At 40.9% G+C, this 16,210-nt stretch overlaps 1 protein-coding gene across 2 annotated transcripts in view; it reads right to left on the bottom strand.

The window, feature by feature from the left end:
• Positions 1 to 14: 14 nt before the first annotated feature.
• Positions 15 to 16,210, bottom strand: part of LOC148897972 (plasmanylethanolamine desaturase 1-like) — a 70,136-nt gene continuing 53,940 nt past the window's right edge. For both annotated transcript variants that reach the window (XM_088996656.1, XM_088996654.1), the window contains one exon: positions 15 to 1,512. In XM_088996656.1, the coding sequence (XP_088852782.1) occupies positions 1,346 to 1,512 (167 nt within the window). In that variant the 3' untranslated portion in view covers positions 15 to 1,345. The remainder of the gene's footprint in view (positions 1,513 to 16,210) is intronic.

Below are 16,210 nucleotides of genomic sequence, written 5' to 3'. Positions count from 1 at the left end.
TCTGTCTCTCTTGCTCTCTCTTTTTCCCATTCTCTCTTTCTCTCATTTGCTCTCTCATTTTCTCTTGCTCTTTGTCTCATTTTCACTCTCTTTCCCCAATTCTCTCTCTCCTGCTCTCATTCTCTCTCTGTCTCATTTTCTCTCACTCTTTTTCTCATTTTCGCTCTATCTCTCTCACTCTCATTTCTCTCTGTCTCTCTCTTCCTCATTTCTCTCTCAGTCCCTCTTGCTCCCTCTTTCTTCTCTTCATTGTCTTTTGTTTTTAAACCCTGTACTGTTCAACATTTGTAAAATCTTGCAATCTTTGTAAATCTTAAAAAGCATTTTGTGAATAAACTTGTTGGTTTGTCTACCCTTTAATTATAATTTTTATCAACCATCATTCTGACAACTTTGAGAAGAGCAATAAGTGCAAGATTTTGCAGTTTCAACAAAATGACTGAATAAATCTAATTTTAAATCTGTCCGGTCTGTGCCTTTAGTTTGACACTCCTGTACAACTTGAAGAAATCCTGGTCCCTCTGCGCTCCATCACATCAGGGTTTGTCATCTTTGTTGGCAACACATGTTATAAACACACAATAGATTTATCTTTGGTGATTTAAGCTGCACTGCAGGTGTGACAAGCAAAATATGTCAAATAAATACTGAAAGTATTTACATAATGGAAAATTAGCATACATCCTTAAAACCCGTCTCAAAACTCACTTGTACTCTTTGGCATTCGACTCAACATGATTTTGACTTGATCTTGGTTTTACTTCATGGTGCTTGCTACTATCTTTCTGACTGGTTTATTTCCTGTATAGCATAGTTGTCCATGTTAAGTGCGTTGTTACAGCTTCAACTGTTGTTAAAGCGCTATATAAATCAATATGTATGGCATTGTATTGCATTTTATAAAGTGACCGTTAATGCAGTAATTGCAGGACAATGACACTTGAGAAGATGATGTAGATACTTAATTCACAATTTATATACAGTGTATTACATATGTTGTGTCTTTTAAAAAACATGTTTACAATATAGCTGTCATTCTTCGGAGGCTGCCATGTTTGCACAGAAATGTTAAGAGGCATGAGAATTGGCCAATCCGATGGCGGAAGAAAAAGCCTCCCAAAAAAACAATGATGTGAATGAGTGAAAACAAGGTAAATTGTTATTGCCTAAAACATCTTGTGTATGTACAAAAACAAAACATTTCACAAAGGCTCCACTGATATCCTGGCAGATGTAGCTGACATGATGAGGAGGTGCAGCAAAGCAGAAAGTGTACCAAATGAGAACCTCGGGGAGCCCAACCAACAGGGATGCACATGCATGACATGAGGTACTCTCACAGATGTTAGTCAGGGTTACCGTTGCAGTCTTTGACAATAACGTGAACAGCATTGCAGAGTATGACCGTCAAACTCCCGCTTGCTGGCTGGCGTTTCAAAGCTTTCAAGGAGTGGCTTGTGTTGTATTTTTGTGGGCTCGAGACAACCCCATGGAGCCTCCCACAGCCATTGACTGCAAAGATTTTGAGAGTGCATGTTTATCAACAACGAAAAGGTGTCGATTTGACATTTTTTTTCCTATTTCCACAGAGAACATAATACAGAATTTTCCCAAGGCTTTGACCAGACCTCAACATTATTCACAATCTTAGTAATTAAAGTATGAAAATTAAGATCTAAATAATTATACAGATGTTCCCCAAATTACAAACATTCGAGTTACAATAAATGGTACACACGAACATTTTTGCGTGTCCTGTATTATGAAAAATGTTTGGACAGAGATGCTGTGAATTAGATTTTGTATTTTGCGCCTTTTTCCAGCCGAGCTCGCTGTGATTGGCTACGTAGAGTATGTGGGCGGGGAGGAAATCCCTCTTCCCAGTTGACGCTCAAGGAGGACACAATACATAACAAAAAGTAATGGCTGCTCGCACATAATTCAGTAATTACATGCCAGCAGCTTCAGTAATGTCTTACTGAAGACCCAAAGATATATGTTGTCGTATAATAATAATAATAATAATAATAATAATAATAATAATAATAATAATAATAATAATAATAATAATAATAGGCGGCCCGGTAGTCGAGTGATTAGCACACCGGCTTCACAGTGCAGAGGTCACCGGTTCGCGTCCCGGTCCGGCCTCCCTGTGTGGAGTTTGCATGTTCTCTCCGGGCCCGCGTGGGTTTTCTCCAGGTCCTCTGGTTTCCTCCCACACTCCAAAAACATGCATGGCAGACAGATTGCCCACTCCAAATTGTCCCTAGGTGTGAGTGTAAGAGTGACTGTTGTACGTCTTTGTGTGCCCTGCGATTGGCTGGCAAACAATTCAGGGTGTCCCCCGCCTCGTGTCCGAAGACAGCTGAGATAGGCTCCAGCACCCCCCGCGACGAGGAATAAGCGGTACGGAACATGGATGGATAATAATAATAATAATAATAATAATAATAATAATAATAATAATAATAATAATAATAATAATAATAAATTTCATTATAAGCGCCTTGTGAATTCATATTACGACTGTGAGAGCGTCTGTGTTTTATGCTTCCCCATTCAGTGTTTGACTTAAACATACATTCCATACAAAATATAGCAGAGAAGCAATTTACGACCAAATTCATCTTTCGAACAACAGCTCGGAATGTATCTTGTTCAGAAGGTGGAGAGCGTCTGCAATTTGTTCAATAAAATGTAAGAAAAATGTATTAATCCATTTTCAAGGAGCGTTTTGAGCCTCCTGGAAATCGCTTTATAGTGAGACACCTACAACAGACACAGTCAGGCGCTAAAAGTAGCTTTGTAGAATAAAAAAAAAAGAAATGAAAGAAAGCAAACACAGAGCGGATGAGAATGTCTTTTTCACATGACGTTCAACAGGTGTCATAAAGTGCTTTTATAAAGAGAAGATAAGTGGCCTTGAATACACACACACACACACACACACACACACACACACACACACACACACACACACACGCACGCACGCACACACACACACATTAAGGAACTAACAATCTTTTGTTACTGTAGTATCTGGTTGCCACGGCAATGCTCATGAATGTCTTATCTTTTAAGCAGTGTTATTTCTGGTTGGTTGTCAAGGAAGTTGAGGGTGTTAAATTGATTTTTGCAACACAAGAGCAAGTGATGCAGTACATGCGGCCATTGATGCATTTTGCCTGCGACATGTCCCTGCATGTCGACTGTAGTGTGTGTGTGCATGTGTATGTCGGCCATTGATACCTAAACATTTGCGATGTCCTTGACATTGGCACATGTTGACCGTTGTCAGCGGCTTTTCCTGCTAATTGAGAATGGTAAATCTGTTGACAGAATATACTGTCTAACCTGTACTGAAACGGTCTGTTCAAGTTCCTCAATTTTATCTTATTTCATCAACTGGTGACAAATCACCAGTTGATGAAATAAGAATGAGTAAATTCCACACACCAATGTTTGCCCGGTGTGGTCTGTTATCCTGAAACAAAAATCAACTTCAACATTAATTGAACAGTGTTTTTTGTCTGATATAGTCTGAAGGTAATGTACAATATACGTACACCCACCACCAAGAAAGTAATAAGTTCTAGGGCAGTGTTTTTAATCATGTTGGAGGCACCAAACCTCACCAGACTCATATGCTCATTTACCGAACCCTTCTTTCAATGACTGTGGCCACAAACTGGAGACTAGACTGAGATGTGGACCTCTTCAGCGGAGGATCCACCGAATCCCTGAGACCAACTCACCAAACCCCTACAGTTCGATCAAATCCAGTATAAGAACCACTGTTCTAGGGGCTCTTCCATCTACTTCAAAACTCCACCATATTTCTCATTGAGTTCATCACAAAGCTGCTTGATAAATTCCAAAGTATAACCTGAACCAGTTTGAAGACCATTTTACCCCCAAAATGGAGCCACATGCTAGCAGATAACATTGTATAAGGATTTGCTGCAAAGATATGTGTCTCGAAACAGCGGCTTTAATATCATCAAAAAAGAAAGTACTAATTATTTTACTATTGATTCACGAAAATATATATGTAAAAGCATTTTAACTTTTTTTTTCAACTACACACTACTTGCTTCAGTCCCTCATAAATGTCTCACATCCTCGCTGGTTGTGTCTTTGTCGACTCCTGTACATTAGGTTCTCTGTGGCTTTTTTTGCTGCCTTTGTCTCTTGGGGTTTCATTCAGGCCTTAATATAAGACGACAGTGAAAGACAGGCCCAAAGGACTTCTTTTAGACACATTATGCAGAGGACAAGGCACAACCGCTCTCATTCTGTTTTCACAATGTTAACACATGTACTGCTGTTACACAATCTGATTTGCATAATTGTATTGCATGCTCATTTGTTGACCACTGTTTGTTTACTGCATATATATGCATATTCTTCTTCTTAAACTATTCAGGGTCATGAGTAAATTAGAGTATATCTCAGTTGAATTTTGACAGGAGCCCAAATGGCCGACCTCGCTACTGACCTCGCTACATACCTAGCTAGCTTGCTCTAGTCATTTATTTCATCTGGAACATGCTGTCTATGCTCTGTCTGTCATAAACAACTAAATGAACGACAGTAAAAACATGGCTTTACTCATTTCGTATTTTGTTTGTAATCTGTTGTGATTTTAGTCAAACAAAAATCTTTGATTGATTATTTATTTAACGGTTGTCGTAGACCTCAGATTCATCAACATCCACTGTGCCCGTTTATAAGCATATTCTTGAAGGGGAGCAGGCATTAACTGAGTTATCCTCTGTCACCACATCTAGCATTTCTGTTGAAATAATCAAATCACATATGTAAAGTCAAGCTTCTAATCTCATTTTCTAAACCTGATTATATTTTATGTTTGCAGTGCATGGCAGCCTCAGTCACTGCAAGGTTGTGACGTCCTATATATATGGTTGTATGTATGTGCAGACTAATTATTTGTGGAGCATAAAAATATGGTGTGTAACTGCTTAGTCTTGACAACCACTAGACCTTTTTTTTCTTTTGGAGAGATTCTGAAGGCAAACATCATAACAGCTCAATTTTCTTTGGAAGCTTGGGCAGTACTCGTAAAGACATGCTCACTGTCCAAGACAATATTAAGACGACAAAAGTGAATTATATCCTCTGCTACCATCCACTCTGCTTGATAGACTTTTTACACATGTTTAAAGTGACTTTTGAAATTTGAGTTAGTCAGATGATTTGTGAGTTCAGAGGTCACTGATATTGGTCCAGACTCAGGCCCTACTTTGGTAGACCGGCGCCCGTCCATTCGGCAAAAAAACGGACGTGACTTCCTTTTCGTGCCAGCATAAGCCTACTCTTGGGGGGAAGGGGGGGGGGGGGCAACGTGATGCGGTGTAAAATTGTAGCTAGCACCCTGAGTTGTTTAATGGCTGCAAAAAAACAAAACAAAAAAACATCATTTGTGGGCTTACAAAAATACATTTGTGGACTTAATCCCCAAATATTTTGGAGTCATTCCACTTGAAAAAATATCATTGGTAGGAGGCATCAGTACAGTGAATACACAATACAGATGCCACATTTCAGTTTGCGACCAACAGGTGGCACTCTAGGGCCCCGCCTGTAGCTGCACAGGTGTCAGTCGTTTTAATCAGTGGCAGTTAAAAGGACTCCCGGCAGGGCCATTCACTGTCGGGTCACTGTTTGTTTCACGCTGTCAGGTTTGTTTCATCTTGTCATGTTTTACTTGTGGTTTTGTTTGCTACTTTGGACCTTTTTGTTCTGATTACTTTGCTGTTTGCGATTTTGTTCCTGCCGACTTAATACAATGTGCATATACAGCTCCTCCCTCCGATGTGCATTTTGAGTGTTCCACCACCACCACCTTGCAAATCGTGACAACAGACAGTCGAAGCAAGATTCTTATTAAATAGAAAATCCCAGCATTTTTGCAGTCTTCCAGCTCAGTGTCTAGATGAAACATTTAAATCATTTAAATTGTCTCTCTTCAAGGGCCTATCACTTTGAACTCGTCAACATGAGGACACAGAAACACTATACTGTGAAGGAAAGGACTATACGCAGGCAACCATCTCGTGTTGACAGTACAAAGCCTCAGGAAAAGAACCCGTCAGAGGAGGCTTGCTTGAGACTGTTGCCATCGTTAAACGCCATTCAGACAACAAGCTCTGCCTCACGTTTTCCTTACTTGAGTAAAATCAACTTCCTTCTGCAGTTATTTGTCATTCCCTTGCCGTGCTGCAGTGAAAGCTCTCCACCGTCTCAAATTCCATCAATCCGATCATCAATATTACATGATATCTAACTACTATTACGACTACTACTACTGGGTAAATTCACTCAGCAGCTTAATATATCCAAATGTGTTTGCTGACTGTATGCCAAAGTAAAACCACTTATCTGGTCATCCAATCTTACTTATGGTCATGGGTGTTCATTAAAAAAAATAATTACCAGCAATTCCATGCAAATCTTCACCATTTCAGTCAATTTACAATTGGAGGTCTTGGAAGCTGTGCACGCACATTTACCAAGACTCATACTGCAAAAAAAAAAAAAAAAGAATATTCATCAAGGCGAAAGTGACTCAGCGTCTTAACATTTCAAATAATTCCAAATGCATCTCAGATAAGAATCAGAAAGCCTTTAATTGTCCCACAATGGGGAAATTTGCAGATCAATCAATTCAAAACAAGGATAGGTGACCAAAAAAAAGATTCAGTTCCTAACCTTGCCTTATTGTATTGTTCATGCTCATTCCCCAGTGTGAGCAACAATTCAATTTCCCACACTTCCCTCTCTGTCACATTACCACAAAAGAGTGGAATAACCTGATGGTGGAAGTGGAGAATTAAAAAGAACATTCACCTTGACAATGTCTTTCACGCCTATCTGATTAGCTGTCATCACTCATCTCACAATGTCTTTATCCCCTTCTCACTCCCCCCTCTTTCAGTCTTTACAGTTAATCTTTTCACACCATCTCAGACTCTATGAGGACCCCCCACCCATCACCTCCCCGTCCATCCATCTATTCATCCATCCAACCGATCGATCGATAGATGGATCAATCTATCAATCTCTCTCTCTCTCGCTCTCTCTCTCTCTCTCTCTCACACACACACACACACACACACACACACACACACACACACACACACACACACACACACACACACACACACACACACACACACACACACACACACACGCTCAATCACAAAACACACACACACACACACACATATATTTCAAATATTCTTAAAGGGCTCTCACTAACTTTCGTCCAAAGTCCCAATTTCTGAACGCATATCTAAATTAATGAGATTCAAAGGAGTCTGGTTTGTGAGTGTGTGCGTAATAAGAATGTCCCCTGTATGCATGCTCAGCCTTGTGAACTAGAAGTCTCTAAAAACTCACTGTGGAAAAATCAGTCATTGGAGGCAGCCATCTTCGTGTGAACTTATACCCACTAACATGTGCATGCACACACAGATATACACAGGCACACACACATACAAAAAGCTGATCCAGAAAGTGCAACAAAAGGGCTGTGAATATGCTGAAATTTGGTTCGACGGTAGTGTGAGATTTCAATGTGTGTCGTGTTTTGGCACAGGAGATTTTGGTTTTGCACATGCATGCCTGCATGGTGCTTTTTATGGTACACGTCATAAACGGTTATGTGGCTACGCAGCTGCAGAAGGGCCATCCTGCCACCTGCCATCGTCATTTTATGTTGATGTTTTTTCTCGTCCACTTGCTCTCACAATCTCTCATTCATAGCTGTCCTCAAGCTCACCTTCAATATCTCTTCCTTCATGTGCTCTCCTTCACATTTCTCAACCAATCCAAGCTTGTCTCTGTCACGTACCACTTCCTGGACAATGAACACATTCAGTGACGTGCGCTGAGGTTCATGGCTGGTGAGGCACTGACGTCATCACAGCCAGATTTACAAACAAATGAACTCTACAGAGTAGCTTATTCACCATTTTATTGCAACCATTAACATGTTTTTTAAAATGTCATGTCAGCATTCTTTATATACTGTATACACACTGTAGCGTAGAAAAAAAGAATAAAAAAAAAACCTTATGATTGTGTTACCATCACTTATAAATGAAGTCCATGCGCCGCTCCTTCTGAAGAAAACCATCGATAACTTCTTTGTTTGAAGCCGTCCTTATGTTTCTTCAGCTTTAAGTCTCTCTGTCTCAATGGGTGTCACTGCCAGTGAAGAAAGTCGTCCTTGATCAGTCCTGTTCCGATTGTATGTTTTCAGTCTTTTCAGTGTTGAGAATAACCGCTCCACTGATGCCGTAGTAGCTGGAATAGTGAGCACGAGCTGGAGCAACTTTGTCGCCTCAAGAATAGTTTCAATGAGATCCTTCTGGGCCAAAACGCTGAGAAGCTGTCCAGGAGATTTACATCCATCCCTCACCATTTGTGAGCTATACAGTCTGGTGTTGGTCTTCCTTTAATTATTGTCTCCTGCTTCGTTTTAAAGTCCAGTTTAGAAAATTCTTTCAATTTAGATATGTAATCCTCCATTTTGAAAATAAGGCCAAGCAACACGAAAAAATGACTGGATCGTTGCACTTAACTTGCTAACTGTTTACTGGAGCTTGCTATCACTAATTCTATTATTCTGCAGCCGAGGAGGCGCGAGAAGAATATGTAATCACCAGCACCCCCTGTCATGAGGCAGGAGAACTGTGTGCCTCACTTATGCACACAGTTTTGAGAAAAATAAAATAAAATAAACACTGTAGAACAGTGTTTATAATGTAAAGTGACTGTGCATTATATACACCAGCGAAAGTGTAAAAATTTAGTTCATATACTAAAAGTGTTTGAACACTTTAATAGAGATATGCAGAGGGACAGCAATACGGTCTCACTGCAGAGCAAGCCAGCACAGTTAGCATAGTCATTGCGCAATCCATGGTGAGGCTCAGCCAGCTGCTGCCTCACCGCTCGTCTCTACTTAGTATTTGAACGGTAAATGTGAAAAATCAGCGATTTTGAAAAAAAATACAAAAAATGAAGTTAAATGGAAAAGAACTTGAAAGTACAAATCACTAAATAAATATAACTGTTTAATTTTTTTTTTCATTTGATATTTCCATGATTACAAGGGAGTCACAGCCTCACCTGCCTCCCCTGACTGCACGTCACTGAACAAATTGCCAGTGACTGCCAGTGACAGACGACATTGAGGTGCAACTAAAGTAAACAGAAATTCACCACGAGAAAATTTGGAATCTAAAATTTAAAGACAAAAATATGAGAGTTCAAAAAGATTAATTACAGACTTTGCTTGGATTTGTTCTATTCCTCTGCACGATGAGAATTCGGTGCTCCATCGACTGAAGCAGAAAGTCTCGGCAACGCTGCCTATTATTCAGACCACCCATTTAATGTTTCGACATGGGTGAGGCACAGGAGGAAATATGGCAGAAAACACAAGGGACACGATATATACTCCACACAGGAAAGCTGGAAATGAAATTCAAAACCACAACCTGTGCCACAAAATAACCTCTCAGTATAATCTTACATTATAGGTTGCCTTGTGACAAATACTGTGCCATCCATATTGCATTCTGTTTTATCCTCATTACGGTTGCGGGTGGGTCCTCGAGCCTATCCCAGCCATCTTCGGGCTGGCAACACCCTGTAACGGTTGCTCGGCAATCGCATACCTAAGGACAATTTGGAGTGTTCAATCAGCCTGCCAGGCATGTTTTGGAGTGTGGGAGGAAATTGGACTAACCGGAGAAAACCCACGCAGGCCTGGGGAAAACATGCAAACTCCTTACAAGGAAACCGTAGCAGGGATCAAACATTGCAAACGCCGCAGTGCGAGGTCGATGGACTAACCACTGGAACCTCCAAGCCGCCAGCGACAAATACCAAAATGACTATTTCCCCAAAATGTAGTTGTTGCCTTTTGTATTTTCACCACACAGTATTAGAACAGATTTTCCTTAAAAAGGAAATTTGGTAAAAAGGTATAATAAACAATAAAGAACTGTGAATGTTTATAGTGGTCGGCGTACCTGGCAGGTGGAAAGCAAAGAGAAGCTGGAGCTTTGTGAGGTAGCACGAGAGTGGTCAATGAAAGAAAATGATTCCTATGATCCTGAGAGACATATAATGTGAGGTCTGCTGTGATAAAGGCAGATCGCAATGTGATTTTGTCAAGACGGTGTGAGAACACGGCCCACGATACAGCACACAAAGCGGCAGCAGAGAACATATGCTACGCGGGGACCTCTGAACCATGACAAATCATCAATTCATTGAGAACCCTCATCTTGGGTATGGCCATGAGAGTTACATCACTCCGTTATGTATCTGTTGTGCGGTTTCTAGTATTTCTAGACGTGCGAAGAAGCACTGCAAGGGGAGCACAAATATAGAGCACCTTCTGTGCTCTAAGTCACACAGAGAAGCTATTTCAATGCCTTTGAATGGGAGGTGTTAAGTGGGCAGCCAGTGAAGTCATTGTTGTTTTCATAGAACCGATCCAGACATGTTGGAGCAAATTTGGTGCGCAGGACTCCCCACTAAAAACATGCCACTGTGGCCAACACTTCAGTAGCGGACACTATTTATTTTTTGATTCAGACGCCCGATGACAGCTTGACATTTGCGCTCAGATAAGTGATGCTTTCATAGGCATGGAAATCTGAATGAATACCAGAATCAGAAAGCCTTTACTCGTTCCACAATGAGGACATTTGCCAACTACAGCAGCAAAATTCATTGAAATTGGGTTGGGGGGATTTAAAAACTATAGACTATTAGTCTATTATTCTATGCATAGTAGAAATGTCAGAAGATTGAAATGCATAACTGTGCAAAAATAATTCATAAAAAGAACTGTACATCGTGCAAGTATAAAAATACAGTATGAAAAGCATATTTGATATATGTAACTATTGAGTCGACGTAAGGTGGCTGTGCTATTTACATGTTGCTGAATTCATCTCACTTTGAAAGTATTTGTGTGTGCGTGTGTGTGTGCGCGTGTGTGTACACAAAGGAGGTGAGGCGATTTCATATGTGCAGCCTTTTTTTTAATGTTTGCTTTCACCTGTGTGCAAATATCAGGAGAGTGAGATGGGCCATGTTGACTCAGTGGATCGATAGTTGACCTTCCAGGAAAAGTAAAAGGCCAGTCCTGTACTGTAATAACAGCGGTACACTATACCTTTGCATGAAGGTGTGTGTGTCTGGAACTGATGCGGACTTAACTCATTCATTGCAATCCAGAAATTCATTCGGAAACTCCCTTCGGCGCGCCATTCCCGAATTTGTTCGTTTTTTTTTTCATGCTTGTGTGCTGATAAGGCGCTGGTCATGGCCTCAAGAGGGCAGAATTTCCATTTTTCCATGTTAGCGCTTTGTTCCAGCTTCAGCTGTTGTTAAAGCGCTTTATAAACCAATATGTACTGTATGTATTGCATTGTATTTTGGACATCGGCCTTCATTTCAATCTCATATAACTCCAGACCTTTAAAATTTTTGAATTAACTCTTTCATTTCTGATGAAAGAAGACTGTCCAAGGTTTCTAATGCTGCATTGAATGTTTATGTAGTCCTAAAACTCAATATTCTGTGGGTCCTGGAATTCAAGTGACAATGACAAAGACCCTGGCACTGGAGTGTACACATTTTTGCACATGTCTGGCAGTGAACAAATGAAAATTTATTTCCAGTGACCCAGTGGTTCGCGGGTCGACCTCACAGTTCAGAAGTACCGGGTTCGATTCCTGCTCCGGCCTCTGTGTGGAGGTTGCATGTTCTTCTCGTGCCTATATGGGTTTTCTTTGGGTACTACGGTGAGCACGTCTGACAGTGAATGAGTTAAACAATGTAAAGTCGATATGACCGTTGTACGATAATGTCTTTAGTGTGAACGCACTCAGCCTAAGACCCTTCTTCAGTTGTGACTTTTGTTGACCCTGCAGGGTACAAATGCATAAGCTAAAATGCATGGGACCAGAATTAAGAATTTACGGTGCATTCAAATCGATGATTTCAGTTTGTACAGAACCTTCAGCCTTGTTGTCTACCTGTTTCATTATCACTGGCAGCTCCAGTGTACCAAATCATTCCTCTGTTGGAGTACCAAGACTACCCCATGAGAGGCAGCATAGTGCCAAAAGGCACCCAGGCAGCCAGAAAAATACAAAGAAGACAAAATATTTTGAAGGAAAAAAAACAGAAGAAGCTAATTTAACTGTTTGTTTATCCCATAATTAAATTGTGGTTTGAAACTTTGTAATTTTCATTGTATTGGATGACATGATGACAGTGAAACTGAACTATTGCCTCTGGTTGTTTCCAAGTGGCCGTTTCATATTTGGCTTGGTTAAAGTCTTTTTACGATCGTAAATATTTTACCACCATGTGTGTACGTCTTGACCGCACTTCTTTCCAGAATCACAATTTCTAATGGGCATGCTTTTGAAATCATTCTTGGGGCTGCACAAAAAAACTCTCACTGATAAGTCAGCTCTCGAGTGCCCTTCCGTCTCTCTCTCTCAGTCTCTCAGTCTCTCTCTCTCTCTCTCTCTCTCTCTCTCTCTCTCTCTCTCTCTCTCTCTCTCTCTCTCTCTCTCTCTCTCTCTCTCTCTCTCTCTCTCTCTCTCTCTCTCTCTCTCTCTCTCTCTCTCTCTCTCTCTCTCTCTCTCTCTCTCTCTCTCTCTCTCTCTCTCTCTCTCTCTCTCTCTCTCTCTCTCTCTCTCTCTCTCTCTCTCTCTCTCTCTCTCTCTCTCTCTATCAATCCCTCTCACCCCCTCTGCCGTGAAAGAGTATACAGATGCGACACAGTGGCCGTCTGACAGCTGTGTACAGCGGCCCACTCTTGCACCTGTCCGCTCACATTACAAGGCCGATTATTCGGCGTGAACTCCACACCCATTGTGAATTTGTAATACATTTAGCGTCCATGAACCCCCTTGTCACACTGATCTATTTTTAACAGTCGCGGAGTGGGGAAGAGTAGACGACTGCTGCACAATATTCCACAGATGTTCCACCCCAAGAAGCATCCCGACACCTTATTGGCTGTGTGAATTGCTGCTGTCGGAGTTTGATTGAATTGTCATCTTATAATATTGCCAAAGGTCATTCTCTTGGCGTTTTGGTTTTCTGCAGAAGAAAATCAATGTGTTGTCTGCTGCACCTCTTTTGATTTTACCTTTTGATCTTTTCCAAGCCTCTCCTCCCATTTCTTACTTGCCTTCATTCTTTAATCCGTCTTCTGTGTTTGTGCTTCTCTATACACAGTGAAAAGATAAACTTTCTGTTCGCTCTGTGTGTGCACGTATGCACTGTTGGTGGTGAGGCTTTTGTGAGGTTGGGGGTGAAGGGGGGGGGGGTCATTGCGCATAAAGGTCAACGCTGACAGCCTTTTAGCAGGGCTGCCAACAGCACATAGGAGGAATATACATGGGCTGTCCGATGGAGAAAAGTCGGCACAAACAGACGTCAACTTCAAGGGCACTGATACCATTCCGTAGATGGAGAAACACATTTTACACAGTCTGAATATAAAAACTGGGAGGCCTAATGGGCCACTGGTTAATCCATCAACCTCACAGTGCAGACGTCAATTCCAACTCTGGCCTTCAATGTGGCGTTCACATGTTCTCCTTGTGCCTGCGTGGGTTTTCTCTGGGTGATACAGTTTCCAAAAACATGCACAGAGGCTGATGGCACCATCAAAATACCCAGAGGTGTGAGTGTGAGCATGGATGGTTGTTTGTCTGTGTGTGCCCTGCGATTGGCTGACAACTTGTTCAGGGTAATTAACCCCCGCCAACTGCCCGAAGACAACTGAGATAGACTCCAGTATGCCAGCGATCCTGCGAGGATAAAGTGGTTTAGATGATGGATGGGTGGGAGGACTGATATGATATTTTATCTTTGAAAAAAAGCACTCATATCTGAAGTTTACTTTGCAATGAAAGGCAGCTGTTCCCTTGAGAATGCATTTCCAAAACTACTTTTTTTGCTGCGACCCTTTTTGAGCATTCTTGACCACAGTATACAACTAGTAAAAACTAACTAAATTGAGAAAAACCTTTTGATCATCACAAGTAAGACACCAGCACAAAGCTCCCCGCCATTCGTGCGCGATCTTTTAACTGATAAATTTTCAACCTACAACATGCAAATAACACACACAAATGTGAAGCCAACACTAATTTGCAGTGTCCTACAAATAAAAGAAAATCTTGCCACGAAAAAAAGCAATCATGTCATATAAATAATAACACTTATGAACTACATAAGGACATCTGTCATCAAAGTACAGTAGTAATGTACCATCATCTTTAAAGGACAACTGACGTCTCCGGACAAGTTGTGTCCATAATTTGTAAAATGACTTCAAATGACTTCTACTGGGCGTATTTTAATAAGATTCCACCGCATAAAGCTATAATTTACGTTTTAAAACTCGCGCTGAACATTCAGGAAGTCTTGTTTTTGAGTTGGTGACGAGTCCTCACGTGACGTCAGAAAAGAACCGTCTCCTGACGTAAAAAAGACGCATTGTAGCGTCTTTCCATCACGTCAATGTATTTTGCTGTACTGTTTTTTTTAAACCATGTGTTACATCCAAAAGCCGCCAGCAGAGGGACTCCAAGCTCCATGGAAATCATTTATCAGCCCGTGTTCTACAAGCTGATTCATTCCTCACAGATCGGTTGCCATTTTGTTGCCTCTTTTTGGGTGAGACATTCCCCCCCACCCGTTTGCCTCAAAATGACACTGAATAAATTATTTAATCGATTGCAAACATGTATGCTTTACTCTTCAGAACTATTTGAATCATATTCATAACTGGATGTGTAACAAGAAAGCATATTATCCAAATCTGAAGCCATTTTTTTTTGTATCCAGCAATGCAAGACATCTTGGCGTGACGTCACCAACTGGGGCGGGACTTTCTGAAAATGCCCAATTCGCAGCTCAATTTTTGCTTTAAGTCATTTTTATTGGTGTTTTGCATTTGAATAAAAATTATCATACTGCGTGTTTTGAGTATTTTAGATGTCATAAAACGTTTTTCTGATGTCAGTTAAAAAACTAAAAAGTGAAGTTGGTTGCCCTTTAAGTTCCATCAAACCTCAGTACACTGCAAAGCACAACCACTATCTCACGATCATTGACAACTTTTCCCACTGCCAAGAAAGTGCAAATGCATTCCAATGTCTAGCCTCAATGATCAAATGCTTAGCAAATGACATTTTCAATGGGACACACGTTTATGAAACTATTTGATAGCTGCGTACCTCGTATGATTGAGTCAAATGAGGTGGCTCGCAAACTTGGTCTGCTTGTTTTGCAATCACATCAGTCAGGTCGGAACCTGTGTCAAAGTTGAACTTTCTGTGAAAAGAGAAAATATTTGTTCTTCCTCCTGTAACTCTTTGATAGATCGCATGTGAGGTGATAGTTACTATGACGACCGATCGACTGATCAAAGAGCCCAACAGGTGTGTATCTGTGTGTCAGCACAAAAAAAAAGAAAAAAAAAAAGAAAAAGAAGGACCCTGAGGCGTGATCTTGTGCATTACCACACCATACAGCGCACGGTGTTCTATCAGTATGGTGCGGGAGAAAAATCACAGTTTCCTTCCTACGATCACGTCCGCCCAAACAACCACCCACATCCACATACAACACAATCCGTCATAACTCTGCTGTAAACCAAAAAATCAATACGGATCATATTAGTAATGACTTTGGATGCCAATTAAAAAACTCATGGCTAGTGTGGTTTCACAAATGCACGACTGTAATCTCACAAGCGCCCATGCACATGATCAGATTATAAATAAATAAATAAATAAATAAATAAATAGACAGATGGGCGGATGGATGGATATGTTAATATGTGGATGGATTGGTTTTGTTGGGCGGGTGGACGGGCAGACGGACGAACAGACGGGCAGGCGGATTTTGCTGTTTTTTTGCTCGGCAGTATATATGCACCTAAAAGCTAGCAACCACTCATTTGACGACAATGAGGTTAAAATCTTACCAAAAGAACATAGATGGTTTGAAAGGGGAGTAAAAGAAGTGATTTTCATAAAACAGCTAAATCCTTCATTAAACCGATATGGTGGTGTGAGGTTCAATTTGGATTGTTCGTACAACAGCCTGCTTAGGCAACATA

Source organism: Hippocampus bargibanti, linkage group LG05, assembly GCF_051943395.1.
Source record: "Hippocampus bargibanti isolate YZ-2025 linkage group LG05, ASM5194339v1, whole genome shotgun sequence".
In the NCBI taxonomy this organism is placed as follows: Eukaryota; Metazoa; Chordata; class Actinopteri; order Syngnathiformes; family Syngnathidae; genus Hippocampus; species Hippocampus bargibanti.
This window is presented reverse-complemented; position numbering and strand designations above follow the sequence as displayed.